Source organism: Gobio gobio, assembly GCF_949357685.1.
Source record: "Gobio gobio genome assembly, chromosome: 16".
NCBI lineage: Eukaryota > Metazoa > Chordata > Actinopteri > Cypriniformes > Gobionidae > Gobio > Gobio gobio.
In genome coordinates this window covers 46,169,564-46,186,831 of record NC_137109.1, presented here as the reverse complement: position 1 = coordinate 46,186,831, position 17,268 = coordinate 46,169,564, and the positions used below count along the sequence as shown (strand labels likewise).

At 38.4% G+C, this 17,268-nt stretch overlaps 1 protein-coding gene across 5 annotated transcripts in view; it reads right to left on the bottom strand.

Annotated features, from left to right (window-relative positions):
* Positions 1 to 16,850, bottom strand: part of vegfba (vascular endothelial growth factor Ba) — a 32,555-nt gene extending 15,705 nt beyond the window's left edge. For 4 of the 5 annotated variants that reach the window (XM_079839659.1, XM_079839662.1, XM_079839660.1 and 1 more), the window contains exons 1-5: positions 15,933 to 16,850; positions 10,005 to 10,047; positions 6,468 to 6,664; positions 3,061 to 3,134; positions 1,147 to 1,179 (exon numbers count right to left, since the gene is read on the bottom strand). In XM_079839659.1, the coding sequence (XP_079695785.1) occupies positions 1,147 to 1,179; positions 3,061 to 3,134; positions 6,468 to 6,664; positions 10,005 to 10,047; positions 15,933 to 16,016 (431 nt within the window). In that variant the 5' untranslated portion in view covers positions 16,017 to 16,850. Of the gene's footprint in view, positions 1 to 1,146; positions 1,180 to 3,060; positions 3,135 to 6,467; positions 6,665 to 10,004; positions 10,048 to 10,579; positions 10,686 to 15,932 lie in introns of those variants that run through there. The other variant, XM_079839663.1, reaches the window with a different exon arrangement.
* Positions 16,851 to 17,268: the final 418 nt, after the last annotated feature.

The following is a 17,268-nucleotide window of genomic DNA, read 5'->3' as shown; positions in this document are numbered from 1 at the left end:
TTAGAAGTCTGAGACCCTTTTTTTTTTTTTTTTTTTTTACAAATACACAAATGCAGTGTTTTCCTAATGTATCTTCATCTACATAAACATATATTTCTACTGGGATGTTAAAAACGTTATGTTCCATGTCAGTCTTATTCTTATTTAAATGATCTTCTTCCATAAATGTAAGTTTTCACGTTAAATGAACAGATTGGCTGTTCACTGGCAATAAAGAGGAGGAGAACTACTTGTAAAAAAATGTACAACACAGGAAAGTGTGAACTTGAGGACCAATGCCAAGTTCACACATTACGTCCCATTTAAATATTTTTTTACTATTTACCACCTGCTCTCACCACAGTTCTAATACCAGTCTCACAAGTACAGTTGGTAACACTTTACAATAAGGTTGTATTAGTTAACATGAACTAACCATGAACAACACCTCTGTTCGGCATTAGTTAAGCTTTGTTAACGTTAGTTAATAAAAATCCAGCTGTTCATGGTTTGTTCATTTCACAGTGCATTTACTAGTGTTAACAATGATGCATTAGTAAATTTTAAAATTAACATAATAAATACTTTATAAGTGCAGTTCATTATTAGTTCATGTTAACTAATGTTAGCTAATGAACCTTATTGTAAAGTGTTACTGTACAGTTTATGCAACTGACATGAATGAGGCCTAAAATCCTGTGGCACATTGAGGAGGGGTGTGTAATTACTTTTCTAAGCAGTCGGACTTGTGTTTTTCATCTGAAGATCCTAGACAGGACAATGAAAGGGATATTTGTAAAAAGCAGTAGCCTTTCTCTTTAACACCAGGGTCAGAGTAAACTAGTTTCAGAGCTGAACAGACTGAACCAACCACGTCTGCCTTTCACACACAATTAACTCAGCAAGCAGCCATCTCCATGGAGTTAATGTGTGTGTGTGTGTGTGTGTAGTGGGGCAAAGGAAAGAGAGGGCAAATGCTGTTCACACTGCTGGTGAACTTTATATCTCTCTCTCTCTCTCTCTCTCTCTCTCTCTCTCTCTCTCTCTCTCTCTCTCTCTCTCTTTCTCTCTCTCTCTCTCTCTCTCTCTCTCACACACACACACACACACACACACACACACACACACACACACACACACACACACACGCACAAATATATAATTTACCTGGTTGGCTCTGCATAAAGGTTTGCTTTTAGCCTGTAGGGAAAAGACAGACAGTTAAAACAGAATAACAATAACATTTACATTTTCAATTAAAAGAAAGATCACATGGCATGTGCACAGGGATATTTAACGGTTAAGTACCATTATTAATGCTAATATCATTTCATTTTTAATAAACCTGTAACCCATAAAAAAAGTATTAAACTGTATGCTAACTCATCATGCAATTCATCCTGCACAACCCTGAGCACAAGTGGTGCTAGAAAACTAGATACACACATAATCGACAAGCTCTACGCACTTGCAGTGAGAACATCTTGTTTTGTTGTTATGCCTCTGGGTGAGTAAATAGATTAATTAACAAAAGGTTTTGCAATTCATTAATTCATACTATTATTTAAGAATTGTGAAGCAAAACATCTGGATATGCTAATACACTGATTGGTGCGCGTTGACAGCAACACAAATGTGATAATATCGAAAACCTGACAGACAACGTAACACCAAATGGGCTGATTTCTAAACTCGTTCTTGGATTATATACATGTCAGAATTATATATTTGTCATGAGATAATGGTTTTAGCATGTCAGAGTGTAAACATTATCAATAAGATAAATGTTTTATCGCATGATAACGTGAGCATTGGCAGAGCGAGGTAAACAGAGTTAATAATGTTGGCTGGTTGCCTGTGTGGGAGTTTCAGTAACTTAGGGTTGGTCAACAGTGGTGAGTTCCATTTGTACGGGGCAGATCAGTATCAAACAAAGAGAGGATAGAGAGGCGAGCGCATGTAAATGCTCTTACCGAACGCTCGGCTCCAACCCTGGCCTTAATCCGAACCCCACAACCTCTGAAAGGGCTTTTGAGGAGAACCTCACAATGAGCTGATAAAGAGCTGATGTTGACAGCTCGGCTACGTGCCAGCAGAAGAGTGTTTCAGGGGTGACGACTTTCTGTGACTGGGTTCAGGAAGTACTCCGTGGGGAGATGGGGTCATTCCCCATGTGACAAACAGGGTGGAAGTGCATGTGTGTGGGGGGGGGGGATTTGAAAGTCAGATAGGCTTTGGATTGGTGTGTGTGGGTGGGTTTACTTGGCTTTTCTTTGGGGATAAAATTCCCACCCATAAGTTGGCAAAATGTTACAAAACCTCCCTTTCGAGTGGTTTTCAAAAGTTAAAATGATTTATAAATATACGTATATAGTATCCCTTACAACCAATTGTGCTTAAAAACCAGGCAATGAGGTCATGTAAACTCCTTAAACTGTGTTCTTTTATCACACACATATTTATGACCTTTAACCATTTTGCTCCAAATACACTACCTTTAAAAGTTTTTAAAGGAATTCATACTTTTATTCAACAAGGACACATTAAATTGATCAAAAGTGACATTTAAAATATTACAAAAGATTTCAAATAAATGCTGATCTTTTCAGCTTCATATTCATCAAAGAATCCTGAAAAACGTATCACAGTTTTCAAAATATATTTAAATAAAATACATTCAAATCGTCAATTTTGATCAAATACACCAAACTTTTGAATGGTAGTGTATAGCCTTCCTACTTTCTGGCAGATTATTCAATGCGCGAATGTCATTTTACGTTTTGAAAAACTTAATTTATAATAATAATTTTCAGAGTTTTGTTGTACATATTAAATACTTTATTATTGTAAAAATTCAAGCTACAAGCACCACAATTTTAAGGCTGTGCATCAAGATAAAAAAATGTCAACCATTCAAATTCTAGTGCTATGTCGAGATGTTTCTGAATATGAGAGCATGTCATGTCAACTGGCTCTAAGGGTTTAGATTAGTCTGTTATAATAATTAGCTTTATATAAAAACAACACAAATCTATGGTATGTCAGTCTGTTGGAATATGTATGTGTGAGTATGTATCTCACCTGCACTCACACTGGTTGTGTTCAATGAAAGGCAGCTGCACAAGTTCATGCTTCATGTATGAGGTCTTCATGAGCTGTGGAGTTTAACAGAGCAGGAGTCAGTACACACACACACACACACAATCTGTTCTGCATAGTAATGACTCAATCTTTTATCCTTAAATCTCTCTATACAGTACGTGACCAGGATCCAACATGATCTATTACACAAGAGACTCCATCTACCCACACTGAATATGTATGACTAACTCATGCTGTGTGTCCTCTGTGTGTGGGTCTTTCAGGCAAAGCTGTGAGGTATTAGATCTTGTATTATACAGGGGGTAGTGTGTGCCAGCCCTTTGGCTAATGACATCCGGTCTGGGCTCTATAGCCACTGCAGTTGGCCAAAGACTGCACTTGGGCTGTGCTACCAATATGTAAAGTGACCAATCACAGTATTGTTTTGTTTAACGTCATGTTAAGGGGTGGGTACAATAACAGACCAGCATGCTATTACAGACTATCGATACTTTCATGTTTGCCTGCATATGCAGCAGATATTTCCTGATCTTCTATTATAGATGTGAGAGGACACACAAAATCACATGGGAGTCCGAAGGGTTGGCCAATCTTGGAAAATAATACTTTTGCCAACACATCTCTTTTAAAGGTCCCATGGCATGGCATTTTTCTATTATTTTATAGTGTTTCCTGAGGTGTACTTATATTGTTAGTATGATTTTTACATCATAAAATGTCATAATTTAGAAATAAAAGGCATTTTTTCTATACTGCTGTTTGCCCTGTGGCTGAATGCCCTGCTTCAAGAGGCGTGTCTGCTGTGAGACTTCAGTAAAAACGCCCACTGTTGTGATTGGCTGACATCTTTGCATTTTAAATGAGCGAAGGGGGCGTGGTTTAACGAGGTCTACAACGCACGAGCTGCTGCCAGAGAGACGGATGGACCTGAGTTCACTTCTCATCGGTTCTCTCAGCATGTCTCAGTTCAGGGTGAACTGTTGTAGTTACTAGAATATACTTCAGGTTATTAGTTTATTTCTAATCAGAGGGGCTGTCACTCATGTCAGAAAGTTAGTAACTTTAGTAAATTAATTATGGATCAGCGCTGACTCGAGACGCGGACCGTTTAGAACGATTCAGTCCGATTTGGTGAACTGGTTCGGTTCACTAAAAAGAACCGATTCAAAAGAATGATTCGTTCGCGAACCGGACATCACGGAGACGGAGCGATTGCTAACAAAGTTATTTATAGTAACTACTGAGTTGTGAGAGCGCTGTCTGTCAGCGCGAGTTTATTGTGTTTGTATCTGAGAGTTCTGAATAAACACGAGTCCCAGTCACGCCGAGTCCGTCTTCATCATTATTCTACCAGCTTTGTAACACATGCAATGTACCATTACAGCGAGATGAACGAGTTAGTAAGTGTTGATTAAAGCATTATTTCTGGATATGTTCCAATCATATGAAAAGCGTCAGTGACGCGCATTGAGTAACTTACACAGCGCAAACAAAGACACAACAGCAGTAATCGAATGTAATCCAGTTTATTGTGGGGAAAGCTGGCTAGCCTAGCCGGATACCCTCACGCTTACCCCCCTTCTGCTTAATCTCACGCCGCGTTTGGTGCCTCCGCTGTGGGCCAGATGCAGTACTGGGGGTCGGGGATGTTGGAGGCCGAGCTTCGGCGTGCGTGAGGTTTATCTCTAAAGATGTGGCTCTGCCGATGTTGAACAGAAACTCCCGACTGTATGCACATTTAAGAACAGATAGACACGACGAGGACGTACAAAAACACTGACTCACAAGATGGAAAACACCGTTCTGTCGGGAGAGAGAGAAGCCGCAGCACGAATAATAAATAATTTGCTACACATAAGAAATCAATGATCTTATGATCAAAAGGAACTGAAAAAAGACTTCTGTTTTCATTTGTACATCCAAACACTGAGAAACTGCCAGCGTTCACTCGTTCACAAGCAATGATCTCTCGAGCGTTTGCATGGGCGTGGCAGATTCTCTGGGCGGAGGAAAGGGAGGTAACCGTTCCTGCTTGGACGTCAAACCAGGAGACTTCAGGATTGGCTCGTCTGGCCTGTCATTTTCTCAAAGGCAGAGAAATACAGCCAGAACTCGGTTTTACACCGATCAACATCTATCCACTTGGGGACAATATTCAGGCTAGGGGAACTCATATTAATGTTGAAATACCTCATAAAATGAAAATTTCATGCCATGGGACCTTTAAATTCAAGTGCCTCTAACAAAACACTTGATGTTTTGAAGTTTCAATGCTGTGAACTTCACAAAATAAATTTTATCCATCATTTATTTGCTCATCTGAAGTATTCATTGAAGGATCTTTAAAACACGGCTTTGTTAATGATTGTCGCATACTAGGCTTCCAAAAAACCTGTAGAAGTCAGTCAATCAGATTCAGACTTTTGCCTTCACAAAAGTGTTTCCAGTTTTGTGTGCTAAATGCATCAGACGCTTAGCGAACGGAGTGTGGGCAGTCCGTGGGTGTGACGTCTGACGCTGAGATTATGTGTGGCGGTACTTTGCCACAAAAATCTATTATTTCTGTTGTATATAAGTGTATATGTGTGTCTGTAGGTGTGTGAGTAACTCAGCCATGTTAAGCATGTGAATGTAAGTTAGCACATGCATGTTCATGTTTCTATGAAGGGAGAAATGAAGAGAATTTTGCATAGTGTTACATGTACACCGTTCAGAAGTGTGGGGTCAGTAACATAAAAAAACAAAACAAATTACTACTTTTGAAAAAAAAAAACAGCACAACTGTATTCATAATTGGTACAAATAAGACATATTTCTTGAGTAAAATCATCATATTAGAATGATTTCTGAAGGATCATGTGACATGCTGAAAATTCAGCTTTGCATCACAGGAATAAATTACATTTTAAAATATATTAAAATAGAAAAGATATTTTAAATTGTAATATTTCACAGCATTACTGTTTTCACTGTATTACTGTATCAAATAAACGCTGCCTTGTTGTGCATAAGAGACTTAAAAAAAAAAAAATCTTACTGACCCCAAACTTTTGAACATTATGTGTGGACATATGTGTGTGTGTGTAGCTACTGATATACAGAGAGCCCTCTAAAGTATTCTGACTATTCAGCCACATTAAGGAATATTTGAATGCCACTGCCTTAAAATATCAAAACAACACACATTAATTTTTACAGATATACATCTCAAGCACACTTAACAAGCCAAACATTTCACAAAATGAAGTTTGTTGGATTATAAATGTTAAAATACTAGATATACTATTCAAAAATGAAGATATAAAGTATTGTGACATCTGCTGAATGCGTCCACAGTTAATGTGATAAACTGCACCAGTGGTAGGTATATGTGTGTGTGTGTTTACCTCCATTACAAGTGTGTGTGTTTGTGATGGCACACACTCGAGCGCCTCATCGGAGCAGCAGCCTCCGCAGCGGTGCAGCGTTACACACGACGGCAGGAAGAGGTGATGCGTCTCCCACGGAAACTCCCGCCAAACTTCCACCAGCGTCTCTCTGGGATGACATCCGCTTCTCTGATACACATCCAACCACCTCACCACTGAGAGAAAGAGAATAAATGAAAGATACAGAGAAAGAAAACACGTCAACCTTAATGGAACAGCCCAGCATCTGTGACACAAAACTGTGTTTACATTAATGCATTCTGGAAGGTTATTATTTAGACAGCCTGCTTCATCTTTAATTGAAAATGACTGTATATGTGCACATGAATATATTATACATTATATATATATACACATAAATATTGATGCAAGAACCTAAATTATTGACGCAATATCCGTTTCTATGTAGACGTGTTATGAACAGAAATCCTGTTGGTTGATGTTTCTCAGTGTAAACAACACCTTCCTGGTATCCTTGATTATATGTCCAAGACAAAAGTTGAAATATTGGATACTGTGCACAATGTTTGTAAGTGATTCTCTCACACTAGTCCCATATGTACACATATAAGCCTTGTGGGTGTACTTTCCCTATCTTAATCTTAATTTGTGTTCTGAAGATGAACGAAGGTCTTACGGGCCTTGCACCATCAACTTCAAATCAAAATGTATTTATAAAACACAATAAAAACAACAGTAGTTGACCACTGTGCTGTACAAAACCATGCTAAAAAGACACAAATTTATATAATAATTTAGACTGCAATGCAATGAGGAGGAGAGTATCAAAAACACTGAGAAGTGATGGATCCTTATACTCTAGGGACAGTTATAAACCTGGGTAAAAAAATTTCAATTCAAATTCTGAAGAGACTAATCTGAGGGAAACCAGAAGACTATTCTACAGTTTCGGCCCAACTACAGAAAAGGCACAGTCACCCCTCAACTTTCATCTGGATCTCGGGACCATCAACACTCTTTGCTCCGAAGACCTCTGAGATCTGGCGGATGTATTTGGATTAAAAAGATCAGAGATATTCAGGAGCCTTTGAAACAAACAGTACAATTTTTAACTAAATTCTATAATAACAGACTGGCAGCCAGTGCAAAGAGCATATCAATTTAAGTGCATCGTAAGTGAAAGAGATTTCCTTGCTTTTATAAACTGCATTTAAATGATTCCCTGTGGTAACTGACAGCATGTCAAAGAGGCCATTTATAGAGCATAATTTGTATTTAAAGGGATAGTTCACCCAAAAATGATCAGTGTATTGGTTTCTTTAAAGTACCTGCTTAATATTCAGAGGAATGTACTGGGGTAAAGGGATAGTTCACTTTAAAATAAAAATTAGCCCATGATTTACTCACCCTCAAGCCATCCTAGGTGTATATGTTTTTCTTCTTTCAGACGAATGCACTTGGAGTCCTGGCTAATCCAAGCATTATATAATGGCAGTGAATGGCAGCCCAAAATTGTAGACCAAAAAAGTGCACCAAGGGGTTAATAAAGGCCATCTGAAGTGAATCAATGGGGTTTTGTAAGAAAAATATCCATATTTACCATGTTATAAAGCGGCGGACCGGCTTCCGTATTCAACTAGCGGAAAAAACGTAAATGACGCGACGATGATGACGGATGATGGCGGATTGATGACGTTTTGAACTGCATGAGGCATTGAACTTTCTTCAATTCACTTCAGAAGGCCTTTATTAACCCCCCAGAGCTGTGTGGATTACTTTTATAATGGATGGATACACTTTTTTGGGCTTAAAATTTGGGGCTGCCATTATAAAGCTTGGAAGCACCAGGATATTTTTTTATATAACTTTGATTGTGTTCTTCTGAAAGAAGAAAGTCATATACACCTAGGATGGCTTGAGGGTGAGTAAATCATGGGCTAATTTTCATTTTAAAATGAACTATCCCTTTAACACAGAACATTCCTCTGAATATTAAGCACCAATGTGCTGGTACTTTAAAGAAACCAATACAATGATCTGAAACCAATACACTTTCACAAAAATAAATAGCCCCTGCAATCAAATTTAATACACTACTGTTCAAACGTTTGGGGTCTTTAACCACTTAAACTCTGCATGTATATCATCATCATGTATATACTTTCAATTGTAAATGTCTGTGGAGGAGCTCTGACCTCATATGTGGTACCATTTGAAAGCTTAGAGTCTCTTCTTTCTGGAGATATGCATCACTTTGGCATTTGTTTTACACAAAGTAACTTTTTTTTCGCTAAATTACTCTGGTACCATTTCCGTCTGGATTTGGCCTACCCAAATTGAAAAGCTTCCCATACCCACATACAATGATCTCTAAATACAAAATGTTGGCATCATTTTACAGGAAACCCTTTGAAGTTTCATAAACCACTGCTAAAAGTGATAAACATGTAAGTAAATGTTGTCTGAGCTATAATAACCCCCCCCCCCCCCCCCAAAAGAGACACTTTTTGATTTTTTGGTTATAAATCCAGTTTTGAAACTCAGGCCCTGTGAGCTCTAGCACCCTGCAGACAGTTTGGGCTGTTCCCACTAGATCCCAGGAAAAACTGGAAAAATAATTTTTGTCTGGATCATGTATGCAAGATTTATTCAAATTAATCTAAAAGGTTCTATATTGCTTCAAAAATGGTTCTTCGTCGTAATCATAGAGGAACCACTTTTTTACAGAAAACCCTGCAATTACTTAAAACACTTCTGAAAGTGATAAATATTATAGTCTATGTTGTGTGTGATCTAATAAACATATAAAATATAAGAAAAACAGACAAACAAAATAGGCATTTTTGATTTTTTGGTTATAATTAAATTTTTGAAAGTGCAATCTCTTATTACAGCTCAGACAACATTTACTTACATGTTTATCACTTTTAACAGTGGATTATGAAACTTCAAATGGTTTCCTGTAAAATGACACCAAAATTGTGTATTTAGAGACCATTGTATGTGGGTATGGGAAACTTTTCAATATGGTTAGGACAAATCCAGACGGAAATCCCAAAAATGGTCCCAGAGCTTAAGAGGTTAAGATAAGAACAATCATTTTATTAAAAACTGTTTTCTATTTAAAAAAGTACTTAATTCCTGTGAACGGCAAGTTGAATTTCCAGCAGCCATCACTCAGTGTCACATGATCTGCTGATGTGCTACTCAATAAACATTTCTAATTATTATCAATGTTGAAAACGGCTTAAAATTCTTGTGGAAACCATGATACATTGTGTGAGGATTCTTGATGAATAAAGTTCAAAAGAACAGCATTTATTCTAAGTATATTTAAAAAAAACGTTACAAAAATTATATATTTCTGAACCCAAACTTGTGTGGTTTGCCTTTATGTGTGCTATGTAATGAAACAGAAGCTAGCAAAGAGGCAATTTGCCATGAGCATTGAGGACCAAAATGAACCATTTTATTATATAGCCTCACACATGCACCTATGAGAATACGAGTAGAAAAGAAAGCAAGGCTCAATACCTTCTCCAGATCTGTGGCTCTCTGTTGGCATCCAGTGGTCTGACTAGAGGAAAGGACACAGACAAGGCGTCAGACACAACATACAGCAAGGACAATAACAAAAGCGCATATATGGTGCTATGAAGAACATATGCTGAAAACATGAATGATTCTTTAATGCTTTTCTAGTGTTTATTTGTGCCATAGCAGCATAAAGGTGGATGTTAGCACACATTCACACAAACATGCCCCTCATATAGTGGGGTCCGTGCACTGGAACAAGGTCACCGCTGAGGGAGGGAGCAGACTTTGCACTACAGCGCAAACAACACACGCATACATGGCTTCCCTGCACCATGCCTGACTACTTTCTGTGTGGTTAGTTTTCTGAGCATGTGTGACAATCGCATTATAGGTGATCTCACACTGATATAATCCAGCACATTCAGTCATACACTCACAGACTCACACACACGCTGTGAGAATGAGTGTTTCCGTGCACGATGGCATCAAAGCAATAATAAAGGTTAAATGTATTGAAACAATATTTATCAGAAGACGTAGCAGATCATTGCACGACATGGAGGTTTAGTTACGTGTAGGGAGGCGTCTGCAGATTCTGTGTGAAGATTGAGTCAGTCAATTCCTCATCTACCTCCTGCCTTGGTGCCATTGTGAAATACAGCAGCCAGCTCAATGACTGGCACACACACACACTTTCGCACACATATTAACATTCACTTTCTCTCCCTGAAATGCACACACACTAAAAATCTCAGTGCTGCCAGGTTTTTTTTGCAGCAGTTGGCTGGATTTGGCTGCGTCAGCCCTCTCTTTCTAAAAGCCCTTGAGTTTGAGCACCAATCATCAGCTCAGCTGCCCCGCTCTCCCACAATCCCCCTCCACCTGCGGCCCGTGGGTCAGTCTGGCATCTGTGAATGGATTCGAGCATTATGAAATGAGGTTTTCAAACTGAACAGCGGGTATCAGGCACTGCTATATGGCGGATCCAAAAGTCTGAGATCACATTTTTAAAGTTGTAAGTGAACTAAACGTTTTAGGATGTTCATGCGTTAAAACAAGATAAAAGTTATGATGTAAAATATTTACAATTGTGGACTATTTCTAGGTCAAAGATAACCAAACCTTTCTACAAAAAGTTTTGCATGCTCTTTGGAACTTCTCAAATCTTGCAAGAGAACATGATCATCTGTCGGCATGACACGGAAGTTGCGATAGTCTTTCAAAGGATACAGATTCTTGAACAAGACAACATGCACACTTCCTGGGCAAAAATGGGCCAAGCCAAAAATGGCTAAATATATAGTGGTCTTTTAATGATCTTAAAGGGATAGTTCACCCAAAAATGAAAATTAGCCCATGATGCCCTAGTCATCCGAGGTGTATATGACATTCTTCTTTCAGACGAATATAATCTGAGTTATATTAAAAATGTTCTGGCTAATCCAAGCATTATAATGGTAGTAATAGTTGCTCTGTTTTTGAAGTCCATAAAAAATCCATCTGTCCATCTAATAACGTGCTCCACGAGGCTCTAGGGTGTTAATAAAGGCCTTCTGAAGCGAATCGATGCATTTGTGAAAGAAAAATATCCTGTTTTTTTTTTTAAATAATTTTTTTCTATGGCTCTGCATCAGCCGTCCCTGCGCCATCACTTCCGGCGTCAAAATACATGCAAAATACCGGTGCGATCATAGATATATACATAGATTCCTCATTAGTGCCTGCGCGGATCGGTCGAATGAGGCATCTATGTATATATATCTTCGCCGGAAGTTATGGTGCTGGGAAAACTAGATGACATTCGTCTGAGAAGAGGTAAAAAAATAACATAAATACTGTTGGGTTTCTTGCAGAAACCGATCGTTTTGTGTCTTAAGACATCAATGTGTCGCCACGAGCCGCATGGTTTAATAAGGATTCGTATGTCTGTGTGTTTTTACTCTCATACTCTAAAATATCATTAATATCATAAATTGTATTATACGACTATCACACTGCAACGGTTGGAGTTAAAAATCTTCATTTGTGTTCTACTGAAGAAACAAACACACCTACATCTTGGATGCCCTGGGGGTAAGCAGATAAACATAAACATTTCGTTTTTGGGTGAACTGTCCCTTTAACCATGGGCGTCGGAAGCCAAAAAAATGTGGGTGGGTCCTCTCAGAAGAATGTTACTTGAGTAAATGCCATTTACATTAAGTACAAATATACCGTCTTGTTTGCTAAACGTCTGATTAGGAAAGACAAAATTAGGGAAATCACCATATCATTGAGAATGGCAATAGTGTAGGGGTAAGACGCATGGCATTACGTTTTGACGCAAATTGAACCGAGGTTCGAAATCCGCCTTTTGCCGAACTCACTCAGTATCAAAGGGAGTACCCTTTTCCCATCACATATCAGATTGGAAAGGCATTTATTTTCAATAAAAATGAAGGAAATATTAGAAAAGTGGAAATAAAGTGTCTAACGTGTTTAATAATAAGCCTTTATCGGTTAGGGGTAGGTAAACAGACATGTGCTGAATTAGAGACGATAAAAGTGAGTAGGTCCAATATCATTGATCGTAAAAAGTGGGTGGGTCTTGTCCCACCCACATACAATGGTTCCGACGCCCATGATCTTAACCATTTTAAATCACATATTACTGATCAGGAAATTAGCAAGAATTGCACAAATACTGTAGATAAAGTTAAGCCGTGTGGGTTGACTCACAGACAGCTTCTTACAGAAAGAAGAGTCAGTGTTGTTCTACTCAATGTTGATGGCTTCAAGCGGTTCATGAGTAGTTGAAAAATGTCTCCAAGTTCATTTGAGTTTAACGTGAGAACAAATATTCACTACATGGTTCAAATTTGGACTCTGACCAGGCCAAAACATGAGCCTGACACACTTGTTCTCGAGGCACATTGTCTTGTTGAAAAATTCTCCTGCAATCCAAAGCATTAAATGACTTTTGACAGTGAAGTAGCTCACCAATACCAGCGGCAAACTATGGGTGCGTCTCAATCAGCCCCCTAGTTCAGTAGTCAGGGCACTGATCGGGACAATAGGCTGACTCCCTGATCAGTGCCCTGACTACTGAACTAGGGGGCTGATTGAGACAGCTCTTCCTCCATGCTTCCCTGTGGTAGAGATGCATTTATTATTATATTTCTCAGCAGGATTTTGAAGACACCGCTCTTTCATCACTCCACACAACTCTGCTGAACCACTCTGAATCAAACATCCCATAGTCTTCCAAAAACGTCATTCTGTCTTTGCTGTTTTACTTGCGCCATCAGAGAAGAGATGATGCTGGGAAGTTATTTTGATTAAAGATTACGAGTGCACCGACATTTTTACAAAATAATAATGTGCACGGATAAATAATTTATAATAAATACTGCGATATTCCATAAAAACGAAGGTTGCACTTTATTTTAAGGTGTTACAGTGTAATTATATATTTAAGTATTAAGTCAAAATAATTAACTCCACCTACTACACTCTAAACAAAAAGAAAGGTTCTATATGGCACCAAAAATGGTTCTTGGCTCGTAATCATAGGGGAACCTTTTTTAGTGCTATATAGCACCAATTTTGGTGCTTTAGTGGTTCTTCAGCGGTTCTTTGACTAAGGTGCTATATAGTACCTCTGAAGAACCACGGAAGAACCACTAAAGCACCAAAATTGGTGCTATATAGCACTAAAAAAGGTTCCCCTACACTCTAAAAAAAAGGCTCGTAATCATAGGGGAACCTTTTTTAGTGCTATATAGCACCAATTTTGGTGCTTCAGTGGTGCTTCACCGGTTCTTTGACTAAGGTGCTATATAGTACCTCTGAAGAACCACGGAAGCACCAAAATTGGTGCTATATAGCACTAAAAAAGGTTCCCTTACACTCTAAAAAAAAGGCTCGTAATCATTGGGGAATCTTTTTTAGTGCTATATAGCACCAATTTTGGTGCTTTAGTGGTTCTTCAGCGGTTCTTTGACTAAGGTGCTATATAGTACCTCTGAAGAACCGCTGAAGAACCACTAAAGCACCAAAATTGGTGCTATATAGCACTAAAAAAGGTTCCCCTACACTCTAAAAAAAGGCTCGTAATCATAGGGGAACCTTTTTTAGTGCTATATAGCACCAATTTTGGTGCTTCAGTGGTGCTTCACCGGTTCTTTGACTAAGGTGCTATATAGTACCTCTGAAGAACCACGGAAGCACCAAAATTGGTGCTATATAGCACTAAAAAAGGTTCCCTTATACTCTAAAAAAAAGGCTCGTAATCATTGGGGAATCTTTTTTAGTGCTATATAGCACCAATTTTGGTGCTTCAGCAGTTCTTCAGATGTGCTATATAGCACCTTAGTCAAAGAACCGGTGAAGAACCTCTGAAGAACCGGTGAAGAACCACTGAAGCACCAAAATTGGTGCTATATAGCACTAAAAAAGGTTCCCCTATGATTACAAGCCAAGAACCATTTTTGGTGCCATATAGAACCTTTTTTTTTTTTTTTGAGTATATGATTACGAGCCTTTTTTTTTGAGTGTATATGCTTACAAGTAAATGTACTTACAAGTATATTTAACATATGTAACAAGGACGCTGTAAAATAAAATGTTACCAAAAGTAATTTGACGTGATTGGAAGACCAACCAAATACAATGTACATTGTTCAATTTCCTCTAACATTGTTATGTTGATAATATTATTTTAAATACAAATATATACAAGTATTTAGACTTCTGGACTGCACCACATTGCCCACCTGGCAACTTCATCATCACTGTGCACGTGACAGGGAGACACCTAAAGGTCACGGGGTTAGACTTTAGGAAATCGTGCCATTCCTTATGCATTTGAGGTGCACTTTCGCCAAGACTGGCAGCATGCAATGCAATGCAATGCAACATTCTGGAGGTTTACATTTCACGGCATCTTCAGCACCATCAAATTAAATATACCAGAGCCAAACTGCAGTCTAAAATAAATAAACGAAGTTTCGGCTAAACACAACAGGACAAACGATGAGTGGAGCTGCATCATTATGAAGACTTATGATATGCATCCATAAAGCAGAGCTGTGGTCACACGTACACCGACCACACACACACACACACCGCTACGCTTGCGAATATAACGCAGATTCGCAAATTGGTTGCATTCCGCCATCCTGCTCATATGCCACAACTCGCAAAGCACAACAATAGGTGTGATATACTGGCCTGAGGGCTGTAATGTTGACAAAAGCTTGTTTAAGTGAAGATAAAGATAAGAAAGGAAGTGCGTCACTGTCTATCCTTCGAAGACCCAACCAAAAAAAAAACTAATTAAATACGCAGTAAAACATTATTAAACACCCATTACGACTAGCTATATATTAGAAACTGCTAAAAATTGAGAAGGGGACTTTTTTGGCCTATATTATAAACACATTACATTATGTATTTATATTAAACCATTTAAAACATAATATATAAAAGGCTATTGTTTTATTATCATCACCACATTGTATTAATTATCATATAGGCCACGCCCCCATTATGTGCTCTTTAACACGCTCTCAGAAAACAATAAACACACGAACAAACACTAATAAAAGGTGTGGGTTTTATCACAGCACAAATCTTTAAAAACAGCACCTTTCCCATCCAGCCAAAACGTCAATGACCGTCAGGTTATTTCAACATATAAAATGTTGTGCATTAACTCAGCTCTATATAAAGTGCATTTTAATGGTGCAGAATCTGCCATAATAAAAGATACTTATCAAGTGTGTGATAAAACACAGACACACCAGTAGTTAAAAGAATCAATTTCAGTTTAAAGATTAATTAAAGAGCACATTACAGTGTCTAATTGAAATAATAAGGAGCACTGTAGGCTAATGCTACAGTCCAATATTAATAAAAATATCATTATAATATTAATGTTCTTACCGGTGTCTTGGCACATTGCGTGGGGATTCTGGTAAGCGAGACGAACTGAAACATTCCCAGAATAACTCTCAGGTTGATCCCCATTGTTTGAGTTCACCAAGAAAAAGTCAGAAGTAGTTGTGTAAATAATATAACAAGAGGTCCAACGTCCAGTCTTGCTAATTCTCTATGAATGATTATATTCCACTTTCACATCCGAATCCAACACCTTTAATCCGAACAGGGACAATTTACTCAGTAGATTCTCAAAAAACAGGGCGATTGTCATTCCTGTCATGGTTTGACAAGAAAATAAAGGAAAAAAACAAGCTTTTTTTTAAGTTTTAAAGCAAATGAAAGAGACGGGCTCATTGAGTAGCAGGCTTTTGAGATGCTCAGATGGCCGTGTTTATTATAAATAACTAGCTATTATAATCCCAGTGGGTTAAATGCTATTTTACAGGAGAGTTTTCTATGCATTCCGGCAAATTTCATTTACACCGGCTCCCTCGCAGCAGAATTCCCGGTGGAAGTAGAGTGTGTCCTTATGGTCCAGAGAAATATATATCCGGTAACAAATAAATATATCCTTGTGAATCGATGTTATGAGCCTCTTGAAGGTCTGTGTGTCTCCCGTCTGGTATTTCAGACCCTTTGCTTTGTGTGGCGCATCTCGTGCTACTGTAGGTCACCAGTGAAATCATGCCCACCAAAACCTATGATGACGTTTTGCTTGTCAGACACACAAGATCTTATAATTTAAATGTTCGACACACACACTATCTACACTGTCAACACGCGCAATGCAATGCACATGCGCCTATGTGAAATATGAGAGAAATGCACCTTGATATGGTTAAGGTCGTTTTTTTCCCCCAGTCTCTTATTTGCCCTTCAGGACTCACACGCTCCGCAACTCTCGGTGCGCGTCACCGTCGCGCTCGTGGTGAACTTTTCTTTTTTTTTCACCTCTCTTGACGCGCAGACTTTGCTCGCGCGCAAACCAGCACAGGTGTAATGCTCGCGCATCGTGAGGTAGACAATTATTAACCACTGTGCCACTGTCTATTTTTGAGTGTTTGTCTCTCTCTCTGACAGGGTATTTTGGTTTCTTTTTTTAAAGGAGACACACTTTTCCAAATAATTCATTTTTTATAAACAGACTGATCTGACAGGATGACAGTAAAAAAAAAAACGGTTACTTTCGGTCCTGGAAGCGGATTGGCCAATATTGCTGCGATTATACAGTTAAGTGTGGATATTACCTTACGTAGCTATATCTACCTCACCTAAATATGTTTAACCTACTTGATTCCGTTATATTTAATACTATTTTTAACTTAAATAAAACGTGAAT